This window comes from Chaetomium tenue (assembly GCF_020726465.1).
Source record: "Chaetomium tenue strain MPI-SDFR-AT-0079 chromosome Unknown F5144scaffold_4, whole genome shotgun sequence".
Classification (NCBI taxonomy): Eukaryota; Fungi; Ascomycota; class Sordariomycetes; order Sordariales; family Chaetomiaceae; genus Chaetomium; species Chaetomium tenue.
Genome location: NW_027117332.1, coordinates 1556347 through 1581444, shown reverse-complemented (window position 1 = coordinate 1581444; position 25098 = coordinate 1556347). Strand labels below are relative to the sequence as shown.

The following is a 25098-nucleotide window of genomic DNA, read 5'->3' as shown; positions in this document are numbered from 1 at the left end:
TTTTTTTGGGTGAGAGGGGAAGGGGTGGGTCGGTGTTATCGGGGCATTGGCTGAGTTTGTTTTGTTCGTGCGTGGTGGTGAGGACGGGTTGGGAGGTTGGGTGTCGGATGAAGAATTAAATCCCAAGATCGAATCGAGCTCGCTGACGTATTATTCTACTGTACCCCTGATCATATGTGGGGCCTGCCGTTTTAGGGGATGGCACGTTCTAGACTATGTACCTAAGGTAGGTAATTGAGGACATGGGCCTAGGTAGCTGTTCAGCGGATTGTCAGCCGCTTTGGGGCTTTTGCCACTCACTAACACCAAGCTTCAAACCATCTCCATCCAAATTCCCATATTCCAGAATCAAGTATCACCTTGAGTGTAATTTCCTCACAAGATTCCTCCTTTTTTCTCTTCTTTTCCTCCCTTTTTCTCTTCTTTTTCTCCAACCTACAACAGAGTCGGGAGCATAATCGTCCATAACAATGACATCTCACAAGGACAACGTCGTCGTCGACGATGAGGACGACGACTATGATAAGATCCCTCTTCAACACCAACGCCCGTTTGGAGCCGGACTGCATAGAAAACCGATAGCGTTCGTCTCTGCATCAGGCACAGGCCAACTTAAATCGGTCGACGACTCCGCAGCAGGCAGGCCGCAACAAAACGTAGCCGATATCTATCTCAGCCTGGTCCTTTCCAAGGATGCCACCACTCGGCCCAAGTCAGCGCCGCCCACAAGCAACAACAGCAAGGCCACAGACGACAAACCACCACCCCAACCCGAAACATGCCCCGTCTGCAAACTCCCCTTCCAAACCGACCCCGACACGGGCACCACCCACGCCCAGTCCTTCGCGCACCAAGTCTGCCTCCCACACTCCCAACCCCCCTCCGCCCTCGACCGCACCCGCATGGGCCTGGCCTACCTCTCCACACACGGCTGGGATCCCGACGCGCGCAGGGGGCTCGGCGCGGCGCAGCAGGGCATCAAGTTCCCGATCAAAGCCAAGGTCAAGGACGACAAGCTCGGCCTCGGCATCCAGGTGCCCAAGGGCCTGCCGCCGCCGCCCAAGAAGAAGGCGCAGCTGCTGGATGCGAAGAAGGTGAGGAAGATGGCGGAGGAGGAGAAGAGGAAGGGGGCGAGGATTAGGCAGGAGCTGTTTGGGGATGGGAAGCTGGAGAAATATCTTGGTGGGGGCGCTGCTGGAGGATGAGGCTGGCTGCCTGACCGTTCAAGGGGAAGTATATGCATTCAACTGCCGGGCAACTCGCAGCTCATCCAGGGACCAGGCTGGTCTCAAAAGAGGAAGGTGGTGGCGACGGTCACGGACCAGGTCAAAGTGGGAGGGCCGAGGATGTACGGACCTCTCATGTTGGGGTAAAGTGGTGCATCGCGCAGTAGAAGATGAGCTCCCTGGCGATGTGCTCTGCCGCGCGCGAAGACGGCGAGGCAACCTTGACGGCGATGTGATCACCCAGGGCCCCAGACGAGGCTGAAGCCGCCCGCACCCTATGGGCGTGGTATTACGGGAGCGCCCTGTCCTTGTCGGTACAATGATGGGCTCGCTCCATAATAAGTCGTTTGGGTTGCTCCTTGTATTTTCTCAAAAGGGCACGAAAAGGGCCAGGGGCACAGGATGGCAGTTAGAGGGGAATTGAAGGGTAGGAGGAAAAGGAATAGGGCGAGTGTGACAAGTAAAAGGCCAAGCTCGCGGGCTTGTAATAGCAAACAGGCAACGCGGCTATGTATGGCACACGCTGTGCATCACCTCAACGACATACACACCGCACGAGGTAGCATTCAAGAGCAAACAGACCCCCAGAGATAAACACACACATTCAAGAGTATATGTCTATTCAAATCCCATCCAACAAACACTAGATCAACTTGCTCAACCCGCCACTACGCCGCCGCACTAGCCCCTCCTTCCCCAGACCACCCCCCACCACCGCCCTTCTTCTCCACCACGCCCGCATCCACCGTCGGCGCAGCAGGCAACTGCACGCCCTTGACCGTCCACTCCATGCCCACATACCCATCACTCAAGACCATCACATCCACGCTTCTCCCCTGCCCCGCACCCTCACCCGCAGGAACCTTCACAACAGCCCTCGCCGCCGGCCGTTCCCCGACCTCCACCACCGCCCTCCTCTCATCCCTGGCACTCTTATTATTCGCCGGCCGCCAACCAACCCTCTTCACGCCAAGGACCTCGTCGCGGGCAAAGTCGCCGACGACGACAAACCAGCCCTCGGTCTGTGGCTTGGGGAAGCGCGGCGCGTACATGCGCGCCTCGCGCTCTGTGACGGGGTTGAGCCGCCGGAGGTTGACCGTCACCGAGCCCGTCTTGACGTCGTCCACCGAGACGTTCAGCTTGGGGAGGGATGGAGCGGTTTTGGGGGCGCGCCGGTTTTGGGAGCTTTGGTTGCGGGCGGGTTTTTGAGCTTGGATTTGGACCTGCTTAGGGGGGTATTTGGAGATTTCGCTGCGGGGGCCGGTTGGGATTTCTTGGAGGGTTGGTGCTTCCGATTCGGGATCGGCGGCCACGCCGGAGAGGATGGAATCCGGCTTCTCGTCCGGCCATTGGGCGGATTTGACACATTGCAGGAGGCGGATAAACTGGAGCATGGAGCTGAGGTAGCCCAGCTCGGCCATGACGTCGATGCTTGCCTGGATGATACGGATCGCTTGGTCGAGCACGCTGGTCTGGTCACCCACGTAATCTGTAATAGGTAGGGGGATGCGCGACATGTGCGCCTGTAGCAGCAAGAAGGCCTTGACATGGGGATCCCACATGGGCAGGTCAAAGGCAGTCCCCGGGAAGGGGAGGTTTCGGGACAATTCGGCGTTGATGAGGTCCTCGTTATGCCGCACCGGAAGCTCGTCGTATTCTGTTGCAATGCACATCCACGACAGGGCGTCGAGGAACGAGGCCTGGGGCTTGGCCTTCTGAACAAGTTGACGGATGGTTTTATGGGATAGGTAGTAGTAACTCATGATCTTGCCGAGGGGTGTCGGGTCGACGTCGCCGTTTGGATAAACCTCAACGCACTTCGAGTCGGTCAACTCCGTCAGCGAGGAATCGACCATGGATATCATGAACTCGTTGGCCATTTGTTGCGCGGTGGTTGAATTGTGTTCTTCGGCAGAGATCTCGAGACCGTAGTAGGACGGGTTCTTGTGCAGACGGCGGAAGAAAAAGGTCCAGGTCAAGTAGTCGAGAGCGTCCTGCTTCGTGATGATGGTTTCGGCACAAATTTCAGCACACAAATGGTTGTCTAGCACCGTGTGGAGCGAAGACTCGACCGGGAAACCCGTATGCAGGAAGTGTTTGTAGAAATCCTTCTTCGAGTCTTGCGTGAAAATGCGGGCGACACCCGAGTTGTCGAATTGCGGACGGCCAGCGCGCCCCAACATCTGCAGCACATCGGTCAAGTCCATGTCCTTGTAGGCCTCGATTTTGGCATCGTAGTACTGTGTGCCCTTGACGACGACGAGATGAGCCGGCAAGTTGACACCCCAGGCAAGCGTGCTAGTGGCGATGAGAATCTGAATCTTGTTGTTCAGGAAGAGCTCCTCGGCCAGCTGACGGTCTGACTCGACAAGACCGGCGTGATGCAGCCCAATCCCGAAGCTGATCGCTTCCTTGAGTGCCTCGTCCTTGACACGCGATAGGTTCAGCTGGAGGTCGTCCTCGTCCATGCTAAGGAAACGCCTCGGATTGTCCTCCATGCCGCAGAGGTTGATAAGGTCCTTGGCGGTAAGGCGAGTTTGTCGACGAGACGGAACAAACACAATAACGGGCTTCTCAGGGCTGTGGTTCAGGACCGCCAGAAAGGTCGGTCGATTCATGGACTGCATCAACGGGCAGAAACCCCTGACTTCGGGAAAGCCGTCAATGTAGAGCTCCAGCGGTACGGGGCGGACCGAATGTCGGAAGTTGAACAGGCCCTCATCCTTGACGCCTAGCCAGTTGCCCAGGTCAGTAGCGTTGGCGCACGCCGTCGACATGCCCAAGAGCCGAACGGCGTTCTTGGTGGACGACGCAATGTAGTTCATGCGGGACACAATAATCTCCAAAATCGGACCACGGTCTCCTGCTAACAAGTGAATCTCGTCAATAATGACAAGGCTGACCTTGCGGACGTAGCCTCTGGTCTGCCAGCTACGCGAGATACCGTCCCACTTCTCGGGCGTAGTGATGATGATGTCGGCATCCTGAATCGTCCGCGTATCCGGGGTGTTGTCACCCGTCAACTCGACCAGCTTCAAACCGAGCGGCTTAGCAAGACGAGCCCCCCAATCTTTGACACGCTCGCGCACCAGCGCCTTCATGGGCGCGATGTACACAACCTTGGAGCCGGGTCGCTCGCGGAACGCCCACCACATAGCTAGCTCGGCAGCGACAGTTTTGCCACTGCCTGTCGGCGAACCCAGGAGAACGTTGGCCGGGCGATGATATAACGTGTGGAACAGCTGAGTTTGCATGGGATTGAAGAACTGGAAGCGCTGGGCATAGATCTCCTCCAGGGCCTGGTTCTTGAGTGCCGAGATCGGTAACGGTTGGAGGTTCAAGAGATCCGTGTAGACGCTCTCCGTATCGGGCCGGATAAGATGTTGGAAGGAAACGGCCGTGACCGTTTCAGCGCCGAGCCAGCGGTCAGAGACAGCTCTCACGTAGATTTGATCCGGGAGTGGGTCGGAAAGCGGGATTGTGAAATTAAGCTCGTGATCATCGTAGAGTTTCCTTCGGTTAAGAAGGAAGAACTCGTGGTGGTAGATCTCGGACGAGTCCGAGTTCTCGACCCAGATGTAGTACGACTCAGACGTGCCATGGAGATGGTCGTTCCAGCGAAAGTCGGGCGTGATGTAGAGCTTGATCCTCAAGACATCGCGGTTCAGGGGTGCGATCTCAGCCTCAACGCTCAACGTCGGGAAATTATCGAGCAGCTTCGAGATCTTGGTGCCCATCTTGTAGTTGTTGACCAGGTTCCCGATTTCCGCTGGTTCCATTTCCCTCATGGACTCGATAGACAAGGAGTCTTTCACATCGAGGTTGCTCAAGACGGGTTTCGGGAGGTCGAACTGATGGAAGGGGTGCTGGAACGCCCATAGGCGCTTCTCGATAGACTTGGCCATGGTCAGCAGCACCAAGCACTGGTAGCCCCATCGCCGGTTCAGCGCAATCATGAACAGAGCTCTGCAGATACGCCCAGCTTGCTGAGCGACGTAATTCAAATCATTCGTCAGCGCAAAGTCTTCCGGTTGGCCTCTTGAGATGTACGACTGCAGCAAAATGTTGGTTTTTGTCTGCGCTTGGTCAATCCCGCCCTTGATCTCGTAGGGAACAAAATGGGAGTTCTTCCTCATGTTTGTCAGCTCGTCGGCCTCGTTATTCCTCGATTGAATGTTGTCGAACTCGCCGCTCATGGCGATCATCATCAGGATATCCCTTTCCTCAGAAGTGGGCTTCATGAGAGAGTTGAAAATCTGTATGCTGGTGTGTTGGATGTAATATTGGCTAGCAATCCGACCAATGTCTTTGCTGCGCAGTTCCTCGGTGGGCTCGTTGAAGATGATCATCTGGCTCTGCTGGAGCGTCCTCGCCGCCTGGATGACCAGCTTGCGCCGTCTCATAATCAGCGAGCGGTCATCTTGAAATTCGTCCCACTCGATACCATAGGCCATCGGGTTCCGCTTCATGCGAACATAGAGGTACGAGTATCCGATCCACTTCACGGCGTCGTTTACCGAATTGACCGTACCCAGGGCAATCTCAGCATTCAGGTTATCGACGAGCTTAGCTGAGAACCGAGACTCGATAGGTAGTTGATCCGTCACGGCCGTGAGGTAATAAGGGAGCTTGTCATGGGTAGTACAGATCATGCCAATACCGGTGTCCTCGAACTGTGGACGACCAGCACGGCCAAAGATTTGCAGCACATCAAGAATCCCAAGATCAACAAACTTGCCGTCCTGGGCGCTGTACACCTGGGTCCCCTTGATGACAACCGCGGCGGCTGGCAAGTTGACACCCCAGGCCAGCGTGGCCGTACAGCAGAGAACCTTGATGACACCCTCCGAAAATAAGCGCTCCACAAGGTTTCTGTCGGACCGAGCCATGCCGGCGTGGTGAATACCCAAACCCTTGGGTATAAGGTCCCGCAGTTCGCGGGCTTTGGTTGACCTGACGTCCTTCATAGCCATCTCGAACTTTTCGTGATTGCTGGGGTCAAACAGGCCAACACAAGCATCGTCGACAGCCTTCTCGTGAAGCATCTTGGCAGTTGCCTGGGTGTCTCGCCGCGAGTGGACGAATACCATAACCTGATGGTCCCGCCCCAACATCTCGCGCACCTTTTCGAACGCCACTTGGTCGATGTTGTCCCGGGATTGTTTGCTGTTCGGTTTACCCTTGACGCCGATGAAGTGTTGCTCGAGTGGGACCGGCCTGAAGGAGGCGTCAAAGTAGAACAGGCCGGCCCTCTTGTTGACGCCCAAGAACTCGGCTACATCGATGTAGTTTGGGAGTGTAGCACTGAGGCCAACGATGCGGATCAGAGACTGAGTGCTCTCGACCTGCCGCTGTGTCCGGGCCACCAGTGACTCGAGCACGGCACCTCTCTCGTCGTGGAGCATGTGCACTTCGTCGATAATGAGCAGCCGCACCTTTTGCACCAGTTCCGTATCTCCCGTTCCCTTTCTGGTCACAACGTCCCACTTTTCGGGCGTGGTGACAATGACTTGTGTTTGGACAATCTCAGACTTTGTCAGGTGCATATCGCCCGTGTACTCGCGGCAACGCAGCCCGAGCCATGCCAGCCGCTTGCTGAGCTTCCCAGTGATTTCGGCTGCCAGCGCCTTCATGGGCGCAACATAGACGATCTTGAACTCTTCTGCCTGCACAGCAAAGTCGGTGGTCGAGTGATTTTCGAAGGGACTGGGCGTCAAGTATTGGCCAATGGTGTGCAAAATCGTCAGCATGGCTGCATCCGTCTTGCCGGCACCTGTCGGGGCGCAGATGAGCATGTTTTCGCTCGTCTTGTAGGCTACTGGGTACACCAGGCTCTGCATGCGGTTGAGGGTCTTGTATCCCTTGAAGGTGTTCCTGCAAAGCCCGTCCATCTCGGAGATATCGACTAGCCTCTGACCTGGCCAGAGCTTGCCCGGACTTCCCGCTGGTATCGCATACTCCTCATATTTCTCAAACTCCAGCCTCTGGCTACCAACAGGCAGCTTGTATTTGGCGCCAGTGTGACTCAGGGTGTTGCCGGCTTTATACGTCTTGTAAACATGCGGGTAGTCCTCCTCCGTTTCTCGCGCCGCAGCCAGAGGAGTAGCTTTGTGTTCGGCGTCCTTCCGCCGGAGTGCCTCCCGCCTTTGGGCCTTGGTCAGCAACTTTGGCGCCTGTCCGGTCTCCTCATCACGTAGGCTCTCCGATGCCACCGAGGCGACGATTTCGGACTTGTGGGAGACCAGGTCGATGATGAAGTCCAGGTCGTCGAACCCGACCAGGTCTGTTAATGACGACTGAAGTTCGCCCTCAGGCCTGCTAGTACCCAGGATATCCATGATCTGGCCCTGCAAGGCGCTGGACGTCAGGCCCGATTTCCGCGACGAGATGTCAGCGCATCTTGCCGCCAACCAGTAAGCATCGAAAGCGCTAGAAGGCCCTCCCTCGACACCATCGAACATATCGCCGCTGTCAAAGTCGATTTCGTCCAGCTCGTCGTCTGAGATGAAGTCCCAGACATCCCGAGGCCCATCCCGGGGCTCATATACATTGTCGATTTCATCGTCGTCCCAGTCCAGGTCATCTGTGTCTTCATGGTCACCAGTCTTTGGTAACCCTGCAATGGCAGCCTTCATGGCTTCTGCCTGGGCGCGCCATTCTGTGATGGTCGAACAACCCCCTGATGGTGTTGACCCCGCCATTTGTCGTAGTTTGTGTGTGTGGGGAGTTGGGCTGATATTCCTTTGATGGCAGTGGAATTTTAGGGATGCCGGGTGTTGAAATCGTAAATGGACCAAATCAAGAGCGCTAAAGTAAGAAAGGTTTTATTGCAGTGCAAAGGTTGATTAGGTATACCAGAAAGGAAGGACCTGACGTTCCTTATGATAAGATGGAACCGACTGTGAATGAAGGAACGACCTGAGAGCTGCCCCCCGTTTGACTCAGCCGGGGAATGCAGCGGGCCGCTGGGTGACATTTCAGTGGATTTCAGTCATGAGAACGCCCCACAAATCTTGAAATGGAACACCGGGAAAGGCTTATGATTATTGATGAGTGAGAACAAGTTAAATCACGAAAAGTACATACAACGCAGGGCTAGCCTTACTCCGAGGAGCTGAACTCGTCCCGCGTGAAAAGCGGCGAGGGAGCTTGAAACAAACCTTGTATCGTACCTTACTTAGGTACGCTAGTTACAGACCAACAGCTACTCGATAACCCCCTTAGTAAGGTTGCTCTAAGAGAGAGGGAAGACGAGACAGATGGTAAGTGTAAATCGAAAGTCTGTCCCGATTACCACATATCACAGCATTCAAAAAGCAGCTTTCACAAGTAATGTATTAGTATCAAGCGTCCATACAAAAGAAACCCCCAAACTCCATGCCCAGAATATTGTTCCCGGCTCCCGGCTCCCGGCTCCCAGCTCCCGGCTCCCCGCACCCTTCACTCTAGTCTGCTGCCTTACGCTCCGATTTGCTTGCCTGCTCCCTTTTCCCCTTTTAACGACGGCCAAATCGAGAGATGCCCTCTCTGTAAGCAACCAAACCGAAACAAAACGAGACGAAAAATGGCCGCGTAGACGGAGCCAAAAAGCAGGCAAGCCCAATCGGCCATCCCCATCCACAGCTCGAAGCCGTTTTCCCCAACTCTGGTGCAGCCGAGTGTCGTCTGTCACCCACCCCCTGCCTGTTCCCCTCTCATCACCTCCTCCCTCTCGATTTCCAGGGTGCCGTGCCGTGCTGTGTTGAGGTGTTGTAGAATTCAGAAATCGAGATCGTCGCGTGCGTGCCTCCGTAACGGGTCGTAGGTTGAGAAAGCGGTTCCAGAACGGTCGTTTACACATCGGGCGGGTAAAAAAGGGGCCTCGGGAATACCCGCGTTCGAGATCATGATGGTTCGTCATAAAGATTTCGTAAAGTGTGCGTGCGTGCGTGCCATGCCATACCGCTCGGAGGTAGCCCCCAACCAACGAACCCTGGTTTGTTCCCTTCTTCCCACCTCCCCTTCAGACCGCCTAACAGCACTTCCCACCGCCACCAGCCCCGCTCTGCTCACCGACATTCACCGCCGGCCCAGAGCCCGCCTGGTCTGGCTTGGATGTGTCGATGATGCGCTTCTTGATGTCGGCGGCGAGGCTGTAGAAGGCCTTGTCGATGTTGTTGTTGGTCTTGGCCGAAACCTCGAGGAAGGGGATGTTCAGCTCGTCGGCCAGTTGTTGGCCCCGCTCTGTTGACACCACCCGCTTCTCTTCCCAGTCGCACTTGTTGCCGATCAGGATCTTGTTGACACCTTCTGTTGCGTGCTGCTCCACGTTGGCAAACCACGTGCGGATGTCTGTTTGAGGAGTGAACGGTGGTTAGTCAACGTCTCTATACGGGCACGTAATTTGGGTGTTGGGTAGTAACGCACTGTTGAATGACCTCTCGTCGGTGACGTCGTATACCAGCAGGATACCCATGGCGCCCCTGTAGTACGCTGTCGTGATGGTCCGGAACCGCTCCTGCCCGGCCGTGTCCCAGATCTGAAGTTTTACACGCTTGCCATCGAGCTCGATCGTCCGGATCTTAAAGTCGATGCCGATGGTCGTGATGAAGGAGGGGGTGAAGGAGTCCTCGCTAAAGCGTAGCAGGCAGCATGATTTGCCCACGCCCGAGTCTCCGATCAGCAGCAGCTTGATCTGTTGAAACCACCACGGTTAGTATCTGTGACCACATGTTGCGCGGTATGTCCAGGGCGGCGGATCGATGAGAGGCACCGAAGAGGGGAGTTTTACCAAGAAATCGTAGTTTCTGTTGCTCGACGACATTATGGCGGCTGTAAGGGTCTGCGCCGGTTTCGGGACGGTTTGTTTCAATTCAAGTGTCAGGGGCGGTTCGGTAGAGGGAGCGAAGCGAAATAAGCCCGCGTCGGAAAGGGATCGAGTGATTCGGTGTGTAGACCGTAATAGGCAGCAAGATCCGGAAATCGTCCCAGCGAACTGCGGGTTTCGAGGTGCGACGGAGGCCGAGGCTGATCACAAGTCAGTGTTGCGGTCCTGTGTACGCTGAGTGTTTTCTGTGCCGCTTTCGGGTGCAGATGCGGTATGCAACGGGAAGTTTGGCGAATGTTGCTGCGTGTGGTAAAACGACTGCTCCCACGATCGAAGTTGAGCTTGGATCGGAAACTAGACAATGGCTGGCGACGGAGGAGACGAGAGTTTGGGGACGACGGGACAGGAACGGGGCGGATCGCCGGGGCCACGGAGCTGACGCACCTGCAGAGGACAGAAGCCTGGAACCAAGAACCAAGGCGCCGGCTGTTTTCCCGGTGTCAGGGGTTGTTGAAGAATGGATGCCTCGCCCCTTCTAGAGCCGCAAGATATTCTTGGCTTTTTCCAAATCAGTGAACAATCAAAGGTAACCGTTCAGGTTCGAGAGCGTCAACAAGTCAACCCTCGATTGTTGCCGAGGAGGTGAGCCGTAACAGTCGTGTCAAATGCTGAACGTCTCAGAGTCTTGGCGCACCAGGGTCCTGCCTTGGGTTGGCATCGTTGGGTGAGACAGGGAGTTGCTGAAGTGGCGCATCCAGGCCCGGCAACAGGCGGGCTTCAGGGGTTTGGTGTCAATTGCCCCGCTTAAATAGGTATTTGAACGCCACAACGTGTCCTCCTGTATTTACCGTAACCCGTACAGCAAAGGGATGGCTGAACTCTTTCTTGCTCGAACACTGCTTGAACCATGGATGCTGGTTCAGGTTCTACACAATATTGCACTTTACAGTGTTCCATTGTACCACATATAATTTAAGGACCACAGGACGAAACCGCCATTTACGCCACTCGGAAAGCAAATGTGCCAAACTATGTTGAGTGGCTGAGAGTGGCGCTCGGTGTATCACGTCGATCATCTGGTCACCCCCTTGCCCCTTTCACAGCTCGTTGCACAATCGCCTCTCTTGCTTCTTGGTGGCTCTAATCGTAACCTATGCGCCTACCATGCGTTGAAAATGCTGCATACACCGTTGTACCCAATGCTTCCGTCCAAAATGTTGTCCGCTGGCCGAGATCATAATCACATAGACACATACGCTTCCTGTTTGCCCCTCATCCAAGCCCCTATTTCATCCCGCCCAACCACTCGGCGTAGGCCCATCGGATCCTTTCCAGCGCTTTCATCTGCACTTGGATGCCCTTGAGGTTGGCCAGCTCGTCCAGGTCTTCGATGAACTCCTTCTCGACGTCACCAGGCAGCACGCCATGCGCCAGCCCGCGCAGGACATGAACCTCGCACACCAAAAGGCCGTGGTCGCGGTAAGAGATGACGTTGTTTTGCGACGTCGTAGCCTCGGACAGGATCCGGTCGATCTTACGCAGCACCCGGACGCTGCGCCTGACCTGCCGGCCCTGGCGCATGCCTTTGCGGCTGCCGAAGACGGTTCTAAGATATTGGAATACGCCGATCGAAACTAAAACTTGTTAGCATGAGAAATGGTGGTGGCGGAGGGTGATGAATCATACCGAGAACACCTGGAGTCAACCCAACGAAACCAAACACCAACTCCTGGCTCTTCAGCAGCGCATCGATACCACTAATAGCCACCTCCAGGTCAACCTTGGTCTTTTGCACCTGGATCAGCAACGACCGGACCAGATCCCCCTTGATGGCGCCCACAATTGGCCGCCGCAGGTCCTTTTCGTACGCCTTCAAAACGGGCGTCACATCCCCGGCCTTGACCTTGGACCGGATATCGTTAATCTCGAGATCGGTAATAGACGAGTTTCCAACGGCCACATCGGGGTTGTCCATGGCGAACTCAACCACCATCCTTTCAAGGCTATCGCGATCGGCCTTCAGGCTGTCCCGGCTCATGATGGCGATCTCGCTGTTGGAGTCATGGCGGATCGTGCCGATGATCTTGCGGACCGGGTCGATGACCCAATTGAACCAAAAGTCGCGCGCGGTGGCGCCGAAGTCGCGGACCCAGTTTACGATGTCGTCCTGCCTGTTGATGAGGATGCGCAGGATCGTGGAGGACGAAACGAGGAGGGCGGCGGCCGGGAGCCAATACCTGACAAGCCTTGACGGGCGCCCATTCTCATCGGCTAGGTCGGTGATGGCAACGCGGTGGTTGGGCAATCCCCTCTCGAGTAGTCCGAGAAGTCGTCGCGCGAGGACGGTGGGCCTCTCGGCCGGATGTAAGTCCTCCATGTGAATCGACAGTTCGGGATCTTCTTCAACGCCAGAGAACACCTTGTCCTCGAATTCAGAGACGGAGAGGTCCAGGTAGACGACGGACTGTAGAATCATATCCATGAGGGCGACGCTCCGCTCCAGCATGCCCTTCCACTCTTCGTTACTAGTCTCCTCGGTGACGCCAAAGTTGAGCCCCTCGTCCATAAGCACGCCCAGTCCGGTTGCTGTCATTTCCCGGAGTCGGCGCAACCGCCTTTGCTTGGAGCGGGCTTCCGATCGGCCGATGTCCACTCGAGAGAGGATCTTGCGTTGGATATCAGCGATGGACCGTTCCGTAACACTCTGCCTAACAATTCCATAGAACTGAAACCAGTGTCTGGACAGCGAAGGGTATATTGTCTTGAACCCTTTTAGTTCGCGGGTGGCTTCACTCCCGTCCTCTTGTGCCAAGGACATGTCCTCTGCTTCGGATGCTTGGCCAGGGAGCTCGTCTCGGTACAGGCGCTGGAAGCGATACACGCTGTCGGAATACACTTCCCTTGACCATCTCCACATGCGCAACGGCGACGTCTGCACGGCATAAACGAAGCTGGATGGGTAAGAGGTCATCACCTCGTCCCAGTACCAAATGTCATCGCTCAGCGGGATAATCTGGTCGAGCAGGGTGCTCATCAGGAGGCCATATGTCTGCACAGTAGTCTTACTCACCAGGAGCCACTCGACATCGGTCTCATACTGGCTCTTCGCCTCGAGGAGCTCGATAGAGGGTAGCTCTTCGGTCAGGCCGGATTGGAGGAGCAATCTCTGGATCCGCGAGGATGACAGGTGAGCCCCCGAAATGGAACCAGACGACAAGGCCTTGGTGATGGCCAGGAGTTCGTTGAGGCGAGGAGAAGCGAGTGCGGAGGCGTCAGTGGCTTGCAACTCGCCATCACGTTCTTGCACATGTGTCAAAGGCACGAGAGAGACCCGGTCAACGCGCGCATCCAGACGGCGGACCTGACTACAGGTGGGATATCGGAGTTAACAATGTTGCTTTTCCAAACCGGGGGGGGGGGGGTTTCCTAGGGTAGTACGAACTCGGCCACAATCGACATTTTGATATGATGCCCCAACCGAGGTTTCGCAACTCCCGAAGCCAAGAATTGGGCTGTGCATGCGTGTTAAAAATCAGTTCCCGCCCTTCAAGTGAGTTACGCGTCAAGGTGGCGAGTTGAATGGCCCCAGAACATGGGAATTTCCAACACTGATGGGCCGATAATCCGATCAGATCATCCAGTTGGGCCGGGTGCTGTAAGCTCCGAGAGGCGCTTCCAGGGCCAAGAAATTTTGGTGGTTGTGGGTAACTGTCCAGTTGCCAGAGGCCCGCGGGGTTGAGATGATGCCCGTTTGACAACAAAAAAACGAGGGGTATTGCTGTGTCTTTTCGCAGGAAAACTGTGGAAAAATCAAATGCAAAGAGCAATTCCTGTCAGCTCACTTTCGAAAGAAAATATTTTCTAGGACTGCACGAGACAAACAACCACTGGTGTCCACGTGGAATGCAAGACTTGGTTGGGCTGTGGCTTCCAAACTTGAATTATGATTTCATAGCCCTGCCCCAGGGTCTCAGTCAAACCAACCTGGAGTGATGTTTTGGGGCAGCTGACCGCTTTAAGTATGGCATAGCTGCATATTGATTTTGGATTGTCCGATTTACATGCATATTAACTACCGACGCCCCCATACCATACCTTAGCTTTCGTAACCGAGCTTAATATGGGGTCTATAATTTGGCCCTATTGTAGAGGGGAGGGTAACTTCTGTGTTCGAGGATTCTATCGTTGAGACTTCACAAACTCCCACACCATCAGGGACCCTTCGACCAATTCCTGCAAAGGTAGCTTTGCAGGCAAGTTACAGATACTTGCATAAGAGCATGAATCTATCCGTAGTTTAGTCTTGGCAGGCACCGGTCAGCCGGAGCTTGGGCGCGGTGTTCAACTGATCTCGGCGGCCAATGAGCCGGGATCCACATCTCCACTTGGCGGCATCCGGGAGACGGATCGCTTGGTTCCCAGGTGGGCCGATTCTGGCGCGACTCGCTCAGTGGATCCTGACACCCTGATTGCAAACCGCCAGTTAATAAAATTCCATTTCACCCCTGACCCTTTTCTGCTGCTTCTCCTTTCACACCACTCCCAAGTGCAACGGATCATCGACCTGCGGTGGTCTCTTATCTTCCTTCCATCTTGCCTGCGTTCCAGTCCTTTGAACCTTCATCTGCGTGTCTTCCTTTCCTTTCAACGCCGCGTTTGCGCAACCAGGCTATCGCCACCGCCCAAGATGGCGTCCGCAGTCTTGTAAGTTTGCCCAATTCACGAGCAGACGCGTCGTCGCGCCAGGTTGGACTAACAGGGCGCAATGTAGGAACTCGACCATTTCCGGTCTGAGCTCATCGGCTTCCATCACGACCGTCTTCGAGGAAGTTTCTAAGTACAATGTCCAGCTGAACGTCTTCGAGCGCCTCTGGGCCGTACGTGCAACCGCGACACCTCTCGCCATACAAACCAATTGGCTAACCGATCATAGGCTTGGTATCTCTGGATGCAGAATGACACGATTGCGACGGGTATCATGAGCTTCGTTATGCACGAGTTCGTCTACTTTGGACGGTCCCTCCCGTGGATGATCATCGATGCCATCCCATTCTTCAACAAATACAAGATTCAAAATGTCAGTCTCCCGCCAACCTCGAAGCCCGAAATGCACGCTAACAGCGCTCTAGACCAAGGTACCGACCTGGAAGGAGCAGTGGGAGTGCGCTGGTCTCGTCCTCCTCAGCCATTGCACCGTCGAGCTTCCCCAGATCTGGCTATTCCACCCCATCGCAACCTACTTCGGTCTTGACTACGGCGTCCCTTTCCCCCCCGCCTGGAAGATGGCGATGCAAATTGCCATCTTCTTCGCTGTTGAGGATGCCTGGCATTACTGGATGCACCGGGCGCTGCACTACGGCCCGCTCTACAAGTCGATCCACAAGCTGCATCACACATACAGCGCGCCGTTCGGCCTCGCCGCCGAGTACGCGTCCCCGATCGAGGTGATGCTCCTGGGCTTCGGTATCGTCGGAACCCCCATCATCTGGGTCTCCATCACGGGCGAGCTGCACCTCATCACCATGTACCTGTGGATCGTCCTCCGCCTCTTCCAGGCCATCGACGCCCACTCCGGCTACGACTTCCCCTGGAGTCTGCGTCGCATCCTGCCCTTCTGGGCCGGCGCCGACCACCACGACCTGCACCACGAGCGCTTCATCGGCAACTACGCCTCCAGCTTCCGCTGGTGGGACTACTGCCTTGACACCGAGGCGGGTGAGGAAGCCAGCAAGCAGCGTCGTGAGAGGAAGTTGGCCGAAATCCGGGCCAAGAAGGCGCAGTAAATGCCATGTTTTCCTCTGCTGAGCGAAAGCGTGCATGACGAGAATGTTGACGTCTTGAATTGACACAACGTTTTGAGGGGGAGAAAAGAGACGAACTATACTCGAGCCGGACCGGCGTAGAAGGATAAATATTGGCAGGGCTTGAAAGAGAAAGTGCACCGGGGAAGACATCCAGGGTGGATATGACATCTGTGATGACGAAACACGCGATAACTGGGGCTATAGAGCAACTGCTACGAAGGCAGGAAGACTGGGACGACGCAGTCTCGAAAGGCGTTGTTGGCTGGCGGTCCATTAATCCTAATATTTTGCACCCGTTTTGTATATATGGCATTACATTACCAAACTTTAATCCAAAAAAGAACAAACACGCCATGTCTTGCAGCCTCGTTGCAGTCCGTTCTTCAAGCTAAATACCTATCTAGGCATTGGCGTGATGATTGATGAAAGAAGGCAGCAAATAACAACGCTGCTTCTGTATCGGCTGGCGGTAGGACTGTCGCTGGTTGATAAAGAAGTTTCGGATTGCTCGATGTCACCGACCACCCCCCAGATGGCCGAGCGGTCAGTGGGTGGGTGGTCGGGGACCTCGGGGCCAAAAGAGGTTCACCGAGAGGTCACCAATTCGAGCCCCCCCGGGGGCATCAACCAAACGCCGGGGCCAAAAGAGGCTCCTGGTGTTTGCCTCACCGAGAGGACAATAATTCGAGCCTCACCGAGAGGACAATAATTCGAGCCCCCCCGGGGGCATGAACGAAAACAGACGGGGTTCCATCCCTAATCAGAAGTAAACCCCAAGGGGTTTCGTAACCGGACTACCTCCCTAAAAGAAGGGGGCTAGCCGGTGAGCTTTTGCGATTCGGCTAACTTGGCATTTCTCTGCTAACTTACACATCCTCCTGTTTTCTCTGGGAGTTTGAGTTGTGGTTTTTTTTTTTTGGCTTGCTTACTTACATGCTCGTCCTGTTCCCTCTCGCCCTTGATTTTATTACATTTTATTACATGCTCCCAGCAAATGCTATGGAGCAGATCCAGTCTGCGGTGGTATCGCTACTCCCCCTAACCGGCGCCTTTGCTAGAGTGTCGAGTCAAGAAAGCGTCCCCACCCCCGATGCCTGCCTCACTTCGCGCTCTTGGGAACACAACAATCCCCCGCAGATCCCACCGCCCTGTTCGCCAGACCGGACAGGCCACATGCCTCTCCCTGCTGCTGCTGCTGCTGCTGCTGCTGCTCTTGTTGTTGGCCCTGGAGTCCTTCGATGGCGAGCTCGCCAAAGTCGGTGGCCAGCTTGTCGCAGATCGCCGCCAGCTCGATGTCCTTCTCGGAGAGGCCCTTGGGGTGGTGGGTTGTCCAGCGGATGAAGGTTGTGTTAAATACCTAGGGAGTTTAGCAGAGCTAGAGCCAGGTGGAAAGTGGCGAAGGGGCTGGGAACTGCATAGGCGAGCGGGCCTGATGAGAGGGGCGGGTGATGGGGTTACGACATACGTTAGACCACTCGGGGTGGTGGTTCTTGAGCTTGCACTGCAGAGACACGGCTGTCATGAAATCCTGGTAAAGCTGTCAGTCTAGTTCACCATCCAGTATTGACATGGCCGTGGGAAGCCGTCTGATCCAACTATGGTGTGACAAGACACAAGGGGAAATGATATGTGTATGGGTTGTTTGCCGGTATGATATGAAGACATAGCAATGGGCAAGCAGAGATCGGTCGGCGTGCTAGGCAACTCACCCATGTCTTGGCAAACGTCTTGAACTTGAACTCGCGCTCAAGTGCCTGTCCCTCCATCGCGAGGGACCATCTCCCGCCATTGGTTACGAGGAGAGGGGATAGGGAGGCCCCGAGCTTTCCCATATCTGCATTGGCTGAGAATTGGGGCTCCAAGGCACCAGCCATGGCTGACTTGGCGGTCGTAGAAGTAAAGCGTCGATTAAACGGTTGACAGAGTTGATGCTGTGCTGCGCCCGTGGCTCGTCGTGGGGTGTGGGTGATGAGAATGGAAAAGTATCTCGCTGACTGATTCGGCATGCGGCCGATGAGTGATGATGGCTTTAATTTTGGTGTGTGTAACGACGGCCTCAATCTCGGGATGAGTGATGAACGCATCGTGAACAGTGAATGATTCTGGGATGACGATGCTTTGGGGGAGGCAAACCCAGAGTTGCGTTTCTTACAGATTTCGCAAACTCCAATACGCCATCTACCCACCAATGTTGCGGCATTCGGTAAGTCGGTATGGTATCTTACAACTATGTTATTCAAAGCAACTTGCTTCGAGCTCCAAAGTAGCAGCAAATGTTACCTCACATTTAGGGGTGACGATGGGCTTGGTGAGCTTGCTTTTACTCTTTTTTTTTTTCTCTTTTTTTTTCTTTTTCCCCCACGATAGTAGCATCGCCATCAATCGGCATAAGTACGAATAGTCATTACCGCATCATGATCCTATCACATACTAAAATGGAGCTGGATATAAGCCCCTAGAGGGCCTCTGAATCCCTCTAAAGAGCATGGGGCCCGTTTCTGATATTTATGGCCTTGTCGGCCTCGTAGCTCGAAACAGGCGATGCGAGGATGGAAAGGGGGGGGTTAATCTACTGTTCACAAAGTGGTAATGTAACGTCACGATAATTGTTGACTGTGTGACTGCTCACACCAGCAGGCCTTGTTCGAACCTTCCTTCCTAGGTAGAACACACAAAACTAAAGCCCCAGCTACTGGTGTCTTTACGTTTTGTTTGCCAATGTCCAGTCACCGAAAGACTCCACGGCTCAAAAGGGAAGGTTTTCTATATCCGGGTGGTTGGTGATGTTGCTCTGAACAACTCCCCGTTCTTGAATTGCAGTCTGGATTACTGATCTCAGCTCCGGGGGCAACTGAGCATGGAATCATGTGAGTTGTTTTGGTATGCGTGGTAATTTACATTCTTCTCCTCTTTTTTACCTTCTGCTTCCCCCCCTGAGGAGAAAGCGTTGCGGCAAACCTCGACGATGAGATGTGATGCTAAAGATGTGATTACGCAACATTTGGACTAGGAAAGTCATGTGGGTCTTCCCCGACGGAGTCTCGTTGGAAGGGTGGGGCCATCCATTCCGGTCGGTGCTCGGAAGAAATTCTTCGCTTATGCCAAGGCCAACCTAACCCTGTGAACAGTGAGATGGACTCATCCCGCATGCTCGCTGTTTCCACCCCGCGCGAGCTAAATCCCGAAAAGCACCTCGCTGCCATCCACCCATCCTCCATCCAACAACTGCTGACAAAGCACTCAACATTCAAACCGCCGACTCGCATCGCGTTGATGCTATCAACACATTGAAAGCCCTGGACTTCGGATAATCTCCTTCGAAGACCACAGCACCTAATTAAATCCCAGCCCGAAATCTCCGTGCAGCAGGAACCTAGCGAACTGTCCTACCCTAACCGTTCCTACTTTTTCTGGGCGATCGCTCCCACTCTTTTCCGCACTTACCTAAGTACATACCTACCTTAGCTTGCCTCTCCAAGACCAGGGAAAGTCGGAACACAATCATCCATCCCTCCGCCTTACACATCACCTCCAGCGAGACTGTACCAAGATCTCCAAGCCTAAATCGGGAACTGCTGCGTCGCGTCCCCTCTGACCCAGCCACTCGGATTTTTTGGGGGTCGCGAAACAAGAGTTCGTTTACCAAAACAGGTTGCGCAGCCTCTCACCCATACGCGATGCTGACATAACTTAAGAGCAAGGTTGAGCCACAAGCCGAAGCATCGTCAGCAGCGCTCCTCCTTACCTAATTACCAGCCAAGCTCAACTCGCACTCTCATCTTAGACGGGTGATTCGCGCTGCTGAGTCAGGAACTGCGTTCACATCATGTCGAACAACGCTAGCATTGGTGAGTGGTGACCATTTCCTTCCCTTTTTGGCCCTTGCCCAGATCACAGTTCATACACATGCCCTGTCCCCCATGCAACACTATCGCCTTCGTTTTTCAGGGAGTGGCGCTCGGGGAATTCACGCAGACGCGCAAGAGATATGCACGATGCAGCGTGTTTCAATCACTGTTGCCTTGTCCATGCAAGAGATCCCGCTGCAGGTCCTTTAGTGAGGGCCGAGTGCGAGGGCGCCGCGCAGATACCGGAGAGACGGGAAAGACGGGAAAGCTTCAACGGGAGCCTCCCATCTCTAGGCATCATCACCCGGTGACGGGCAACGCCTTCAGCACCCAACCTAGCCTACCCTTTGCCATTACACATCTCCATCCCATGATGTTGCCATGATGTTAGGTTGGCCTGCTATTCACTCCCCTGTTCCGGGGTCCCGTCCTCCCTGTCATCTCGGATCGTCATCCCCAAAATCAGACCCACTCCCTTTTTTCTACGTCCACTCCCACGGCACCACAGCGGCACCGCAGCGCCTTTCTGCTGCTGCTCACTCCGCTGGCTACAAGAATGGCCTCCATCCCTGCCCCCGCCCCGACGTCTTCCTTACCTAATTCCCCCAAGTTACCAATTAGACACTGAGCACACCATCCCGCGGCATCTTGTAAGTCGTTTGTCTGAGATGAGAGCAACAGCCAGCGCTGTTCCCTCCACCTCGCTCTTCACCCTTCTTTCCCTACAGTCTTTCTTTCAATTCAACTCCCCATCGAGACAGCGGAGAGCAGGAACACATCGGCGAGAGTTCCCCATCAGTGAACATCTCGTCGTTGTTTCCGATACACCCATATCTGCGTCGGCGAAGCGGTTGGATTTATAATCTGTCCAGCCCCGACCCGAACCTCCACAGACCCTGGCTGCATCCATTGCTCTTCTTACCACACTCCTCGTTTTCCATCCAGGTCCTCAAATGCGACTCCCTACCATTTTAGGGTTTAAGCATTTCCTTTCCCGCCTGCCAAGTTGATCAAGTCGATTCGCTTGTTTTGACTCCGACCCCCCCCCTTCCCTTCGGCCCGACCATCAATCCTAGCTGCGCCTGCTTCTTTTTGACCTCGTGCTCTTCTTTGATATACTAACTAGTCCCATGGTATCAGAGCTAGGTGCTCGCGAGCATCCTGTAGCCGCACCGACACCTGCTCAAACGGATATCTCCGTTTACACACAACCACCCAGCTTTGGAAGTCATTTACAATCGGCTTCCGACGGGCCCGGGGTCAAGAGTTCACCCGGCCCAGCGACATTACCGCATGGGTACAACCAGCACCCGCAATATCCACAAAGCGAGGCTGATATTCACCCTGAATTACGATCAAGCCACGAACCGCCCCCGACAGCTACTGTTTACGCTTCAATCCCTAATATGATCCAACCTGGCAGCGGCGTGCCGCATACTAGCCAGGCAGTTGCCATGTCGGGCCCTCCTGCGGGCGTCCCTCAGACCATGGGGCCGGTATCCCCTGGGGATAGCGCAGACGGTAGGAAAGCCAAACGGGAGTTGTCGCAATCGAAACGGGCCGCACAAAACCGGGCTGCTCAGGTTAGTAAACAACACTCCCTCCTTACGTAAAATGCTGACCAAGCCGCGCGCCGCAGAGGGCGTTCCGCCAACGAAAAGAAGGGTACATAAAAAAGCTCGAACAGCAGGTTCGGGACTTGGGTGACTTGGAGTCCACCTCCAAGACGCTCCAGGCCGAGAACTATGCGCTACGAGATTATATTCTGCGCCTGCAGTCTCGTTTACTGGACACCCAAGGCGAGTATCCCCAGCCGCCTCCCGGCATCAGCCTGCATCCGACCGCTCAGGGCCAACCATCACACGGCGGCCCCGAGGTTTCTCAACCCACAAACGCCGCTGCCCCCGGCCCTAACCAGGTCGAGGTAGCAGCGCAAGCCGTCGCTGGCCTCACGCGGGGCGAGCATCTTAGTGGTCGCGACCCCTACGGGCCCGTCCGAACCGACGACGACAGGACGGCCGAGGAGATTACGCGCCAACTACAAGCCGACGGTGGGCCGGACGGCTTACCAGCAGCCCCGATGTAGGACACGGGCGCCTATTATGGCAGCCGCGACGCATAGTTTCCGCTCCAGAGGCCGCCGTTCAAGGGGCAATACTGATATGGCCCTGCCCGTTGATATAAGCGGCAGTACTGTTTTTGGGAGGTTCATAGTCTCGATGGGAGGGGATTGTCGTTCCCAACCAATTCTTGCCCGGGCGTTTTGATACCTTTTAGCTGAGGGGGTTGGCGCAAGCGTTGGGTGGGAGGCTGTTGCCTTGTTTTTTTCTACCTGTTTGACCTATGTATTTTACCGCTTTACCCTCATGGTCTGTGCCGAAAGGAGGGCGAGCTCTACGGGCGTGGGCTGGGAGACGACTAGACTTTTTGAGTTATTCCTTCTGTTATACCTGCTGCTATGGCTTAGGACGGCCGTTTGTATGGCCACGGCGCAAATCAAGTATCTTAAGCAACGAGGTGCCTGCTTTCTGGTGTTTTGGTGAAGTATACCAAATGAGTTAAACCGAACCTCTTGACCTGTTAAAAACACGGTGTGGCCTCGGACTCGGACCGGACGGTACGCATCTTTTCCAGACGATGTCTGTTTTCTCTACGGGAATCGCGATAGCGCTGAATCCATACCATAACCCCCCGCCCATCGGCACCCAAGAACTCCAATTTCCGAGCTACCTGTTTATCAGTGTTTGTTTCGTCACGACCAAAAACAAGCCAACCACACACGCCGGATATCCACATCCATCACCCTCAAGCAAAGGCATTCCCCAGGTCATGTTCCTAATCACACAGCTAAGTCAGCAACCACCATCAAAAAGAACAGAAAAGAGAACGAAAAAAAAAACGAGAGAAAGAAAACATACCTTGAGATACTCCCCCCCCTTCTCCAACCACTCCTCCCTACTCACCCTCGCCTTCCTCGCCTCCTCCGTCCCCGCCCACCCCGCCGCCCCGCGCCACGCATCTAGGACGGCATCATCCGCCCGGCGCAACGAAAGCGGAGCGCCCGCGGGCAGCAGCGCGGTCAGCCCCCGGCGCAGACGCTCGTCGAACCCTTCAAAGAGCACGTTGCCGCCGGTCAGGAACACGTCCCGCAGGAAGTCGTCGGTGGCGCCGGCAGCGAAGCCGAGGGCGGGGAGGCGCTGGGTGAGGATGTCGCCGGCGATCTCGACAATGCCGGCCTGGTCGACGCCGGCGATGGCGGTGGGTTGGAAGAGGACCTCGGGGACGCGGATGCGCTCGACGTTGAGGTGGAGGCGGTGGGTCTCGGCGGGCGAGGCCGGGTCGAAGGGGCGGGGCCCGTAGCGGAAGGCGTGGAGGAGGGACTTGGACCAGTCCTTTTGCGCGTCGAGGGTTTGGTCGTATTCGAAGGTTTGGTCGTACTCGAGCAGGTCGGTCTCGAGGGCGCGCACGGCGGCTTCCAGGTCCTCTTCGCCGCCCTCGCCGTCTTCGTCGTCGCTATCGCCTTTGTTGGCGCCCATGGCTACGCTGCGGTAGACGCCCCAGTCGGCGTCGTCGGCGCCAAAGTCGTCGTCGTCGCCTCCGCGGCGGCGCTTGCGGCTGCCGGTTCCCGAGGGGCCGTCCGAGGCGAGGTTGGCGATGTTTTTCATGCGGATTTGGCTGGCGAGGGACTTGCGGTTGCCGAGGTCGGCTTTGAGGCGGTCGCGGTCTTTGATTTGGGCGAGTTTGGCGAGGCGCGCCTGGCGTTTCTCTTCGAGCCAGCCCTCGAGGTCGTTGACGCGGCGCTCTTCGTCGAGACGGGCTTCTTCGGCGACACGGGCCTTTTCGGCTTCCTTTTCGGCTTTGGCGCGGGCGCGGGCGTCGTGGTTAGATTTGAGGAGGCGTTGCTGGCGCTTTTGTTTTATGCCGGCCTCGTCGAGTTGATCGTCGGGCACGTCGAGGAGACTGAAGTCGGGTGCTGCTTGCTCTTCCTCTTGCTCGCCGCCGAGGTCTTTTGTCCGGGCCTTTTTGATAGACTTTTCTAGTTCCCGGATCATACGCTCCAGCCCTGCCTCGTCCTTGACTTCGGCCTCGTCTAGCAGCCGTTTCGTCTCCTTTTTATTCTGGTCGACAATCCGGCGTTGGACGTCCTTGTAGTATTCGAGCTCCTGTTCCTTCTTCATTAACCTCTCCAAGCGCATCTTGGCGGCCTGTTCTTGAAGTCGCCGGCCGCTCTCCTTTTTCCTCTCGGCGATTCGGGCCAATTCTTCTTCCGTCTTCTGCACAATAACTTCCTCTGTGTATGGGTACTGGATGATGCGTTCTCTGTCCTCGAGCCCGGTCCAGTCCATGAAGCGCGCAACCTCTTGATCATAGTCCACTGATACGTAGCAGAAATCCCTAACCATATTCTCGGCCTGTGAAGAGTTAAGTTTCCCAGGAAACCCGGTGTAGTATTTGAGCCTAATGAGCTTCTGAAGGTATTCTGCGGCGTGCCAGCCGCCCCAGTTCAGCCGTATCGCTTGGGAAAGCAGGGCTTTGGAGTCGTAGACGGGGATTAGATGTGTTGCGCTGTAGGACGAAGAGACGACGAGACCGGTCTTGCCTCGATTGTGGCGGTACGAAAACAGGGAGTCGATTCCGTAGACGATGCTAGGCGCGTTGTAGCACTCGAAAAGCATCTCACTCATTGCTTCGCAAAGTTAGTACGTGACAAAAAAATTACGGAATCCAGCACTTTACGCACTCTTCCTCGAGTATGGGAGGTTGGCGACAGCCTCGGTCATGACGATGGGCATGTCAATGCCCCCCTCCACCCCATTCATGCCGAGCTTGATGAAGACGTGATCGAGAACGTGCTCCACAACATCCCAGCTGCTCACAATGCCACTGCCGGCTTCGAAGGCGTTTCGAATGTGCCCTCGCGCTGTGGTGTCGGCATAGCAGTCCTGGCCGGCGAAGGAAAAGGTCTTGCCCGCTTTGCGGTCTCGGTACTTGGACATGATCGGAGGGATCGCTAGGCGCGGCTTGTCCTCGAACGACCAGCCCGCCCGAACGGTGGAGGAGCCTGCAAGGCACAATCGTGCGCGTCAGCCATCTTAAGGTTGGGCAGGTTGCAGGACCCGGGGCTGCCTACCATTGTCGATGACGATCGCAGCCTGCCCGTCTGGCTGCGCCAAAGCCCGTTCTCTTCCGTCCAATTGCGGCGGAAGATACTTGTCGAACTTGGCTTCCTTGACCGGATACACGGTCGGTGGAGGGAGGTGTTTCCAGGCCTCCCTTCGGTTGACTGTCTCTTCAATTGCGGAGGGCGCCATGGCTCGATGGATGGTTGTGACCGCCGGATCGGAGTGTTCGCTGATAGAAGAACGATGTTACGGTCGGTTTAATGGTTGAGCATTGAAGGGCGCATCTTGGTC

The 25098-nt window shown here is 55.5% G+C and overlaps 8 protein-coding genes across 8 annotated transcripts; 3 read left to right on the top strand and 5 right to left on the bottom strand.

Moving 5' to 3' along the window:
* Positions 1-263: 263 nt before the first annotated feature.
* Positions 264-1417, top strand: F5144DRAFT_230998 (uncharacterized protein). The gene has a single exon (XM_066783229.1). The coding sequence runs from the start codon at positions 471-473 to the stop codon at positions 1203-1205; it is 735 nt and encodes a 244-aa protein (XP_066642897.1). The 5' UTR covers positions 264-470; the 3' UTR covers positions 1206-1417.
* Positions 1418-1894: 477 nt separating this feature from the next.
* Positions 1895-8159, bottom strand: F5144DRAFT_532724 (Sec63 Brl domain-containing protein; the record flags this gene model as incomplete). The annotated part of the gene is made up of 1 exon (XM_066786973.1): positions 1895-8159. The coding sequence occupies exon 1, from the start codon at positions 7925-7927 to the stop codon at positions 1895-1897; it is 6033 nt and encodes a 2010-aa protein (XP_066642896.1). The 5' UTR covers positions 7928-8159.
* Positions 8160-9237: 1078 nt separating this feature from the next.
* On the bottom strand, positions 9238-9900 carry F5144DRAFT_490228 (small GTPase superfamily; the record flags this gene model as incomplete). The annotated part of the gene is made up of 2 exons (XM_066785782.1): positions 9238-9557; positions 9633-9900. Coding segments are annotated over 2 exons (588 nt in total), but the record flags the coding sequence as incomplete, so codon positions are not given.
* A 1416-nt stretch (positions 9901-11316) lies between these two features.
* On the bottom strand, positions 11317-13491 carry F5144DRAFT_592687 (ATP synthase regulation protein NCA2-domain-containing protein; the record flags this gene model as incomplete). Its single annotated transcript, XM_066790386.1, has 3 exons — positions 11317-11666; positions 11719-13397; positions 13475-13491. The coding sequence occupies 3 exons, from the start codon at positions 13489-13491 to the stop codon at positions 11317-11319; spliced, it is 2046 nt and encodes a 681-aa protein (XP_066642894.1).
* A 968-nt stretch (positions 13492-14459) lies between these two features.
* F5144DRAFT_572089 (C-4 sterol methyl oxidase) lies at positions 14460-16200 on the top strand. The gene is made up of 4 exons (XM_066788866.1): positions 14460-14736; positions 14804-14909; positions 14966-15109; positions 15162-16200. Exons 1-4 carry the CDS (start codon positions 14720-14722, stop codon positions 15813-15815), a joined length of 921 nt encoding a protein of 306 aa, XP_066642893.1. The 5' UTR covers positions 14460-14719; the 3' UTR covers positions 15816-16200.
* A 735-nt stretch (positions 16201-16935) lies between these two features.
* F5144DRAFT_602540 (pterin 4 alpha carbinolamine dehydratase-domain-containing protein) lies at positions 16936-17710 on the bottom strand (the record flags this gene model as incomplete). The annotated part of the gene is made up of 3 exons (XM_066791215.1): positions 16936-17193; positions 17302-17364; positions 17546-17710. 3 exons carry the CDS (start codon positions 17708-17710, stop codon positions 16936-16938), a joined length of 486 nt encoding a protein of 161 aa, XP_066642892.1.
* A 3428-nt stretch (positions 17711-21138) lies between these two features.
* F5144DRAFT_602539 (uncharacterized protein) lies at positions 21139-21770 on the top strand (the record flags this gene model as incomplete). The annotated part of the gene is made up of 2 exons (XM_066791214.1): positions 21139-21267; positions 21324-21770. 2 exons carry the CDS (start codon positions 21139-21141, stop codon positions 21768-21770), a joined length of 576 nt encoding a protein of 191 aa, XP_066642891.1.
* Positions 21771-22489: 719 nt separating this feature from the next.
* F5144DRAFT_602538 (ARP5-like protein) lies at positions 22490-24996 on the bottom strand (the record flags this gene model as incomplete). Its single annotated transcript, XM_066791213.1, has 4 exons — positions 22490-22519; positions 22603-24371; positions 24426-24746; positions 24816-24996. 4 exons carry the CDS (start codon positions 24994-24996, stop codon positions 22490-22492), a joined length of 2301 nt encoding a protein of 766 aa, XP_066642890.1.
* Positions 24997-25098: the final 102 nt, after the last annotated feature.

What these genes read in the sequence shown, in the direction of transcription:
- F5144DRAFT_230998 (XM_066783229.1), top strand. Translation starts at nt 471, where the DNA reads ATGACATCTCACAAGGACAACGTCGTCGTCGACGATGAGGACGACGAC.
- F5144DRAFT_572089 (XM_066788866.1), top strand. An exon ending in TCTTCGAGCGCCTCTGGGCC is followed by an intron (nt 14,910 to 14,965) that starts GTACGTGCAACC and finishes AACCGATCATAG; the next exon opens with GCTTGGTATCTCTGGATGCA. An exon ending in ACAAATACAAGATTCAAAAT is followed by an intron (nt 15,110 to 15,161) that starts GTCAGTCTCCCG and finishes ACAGCGCTCTAG; the next exon opens with ACCAAGGTACCGACCTGGAA.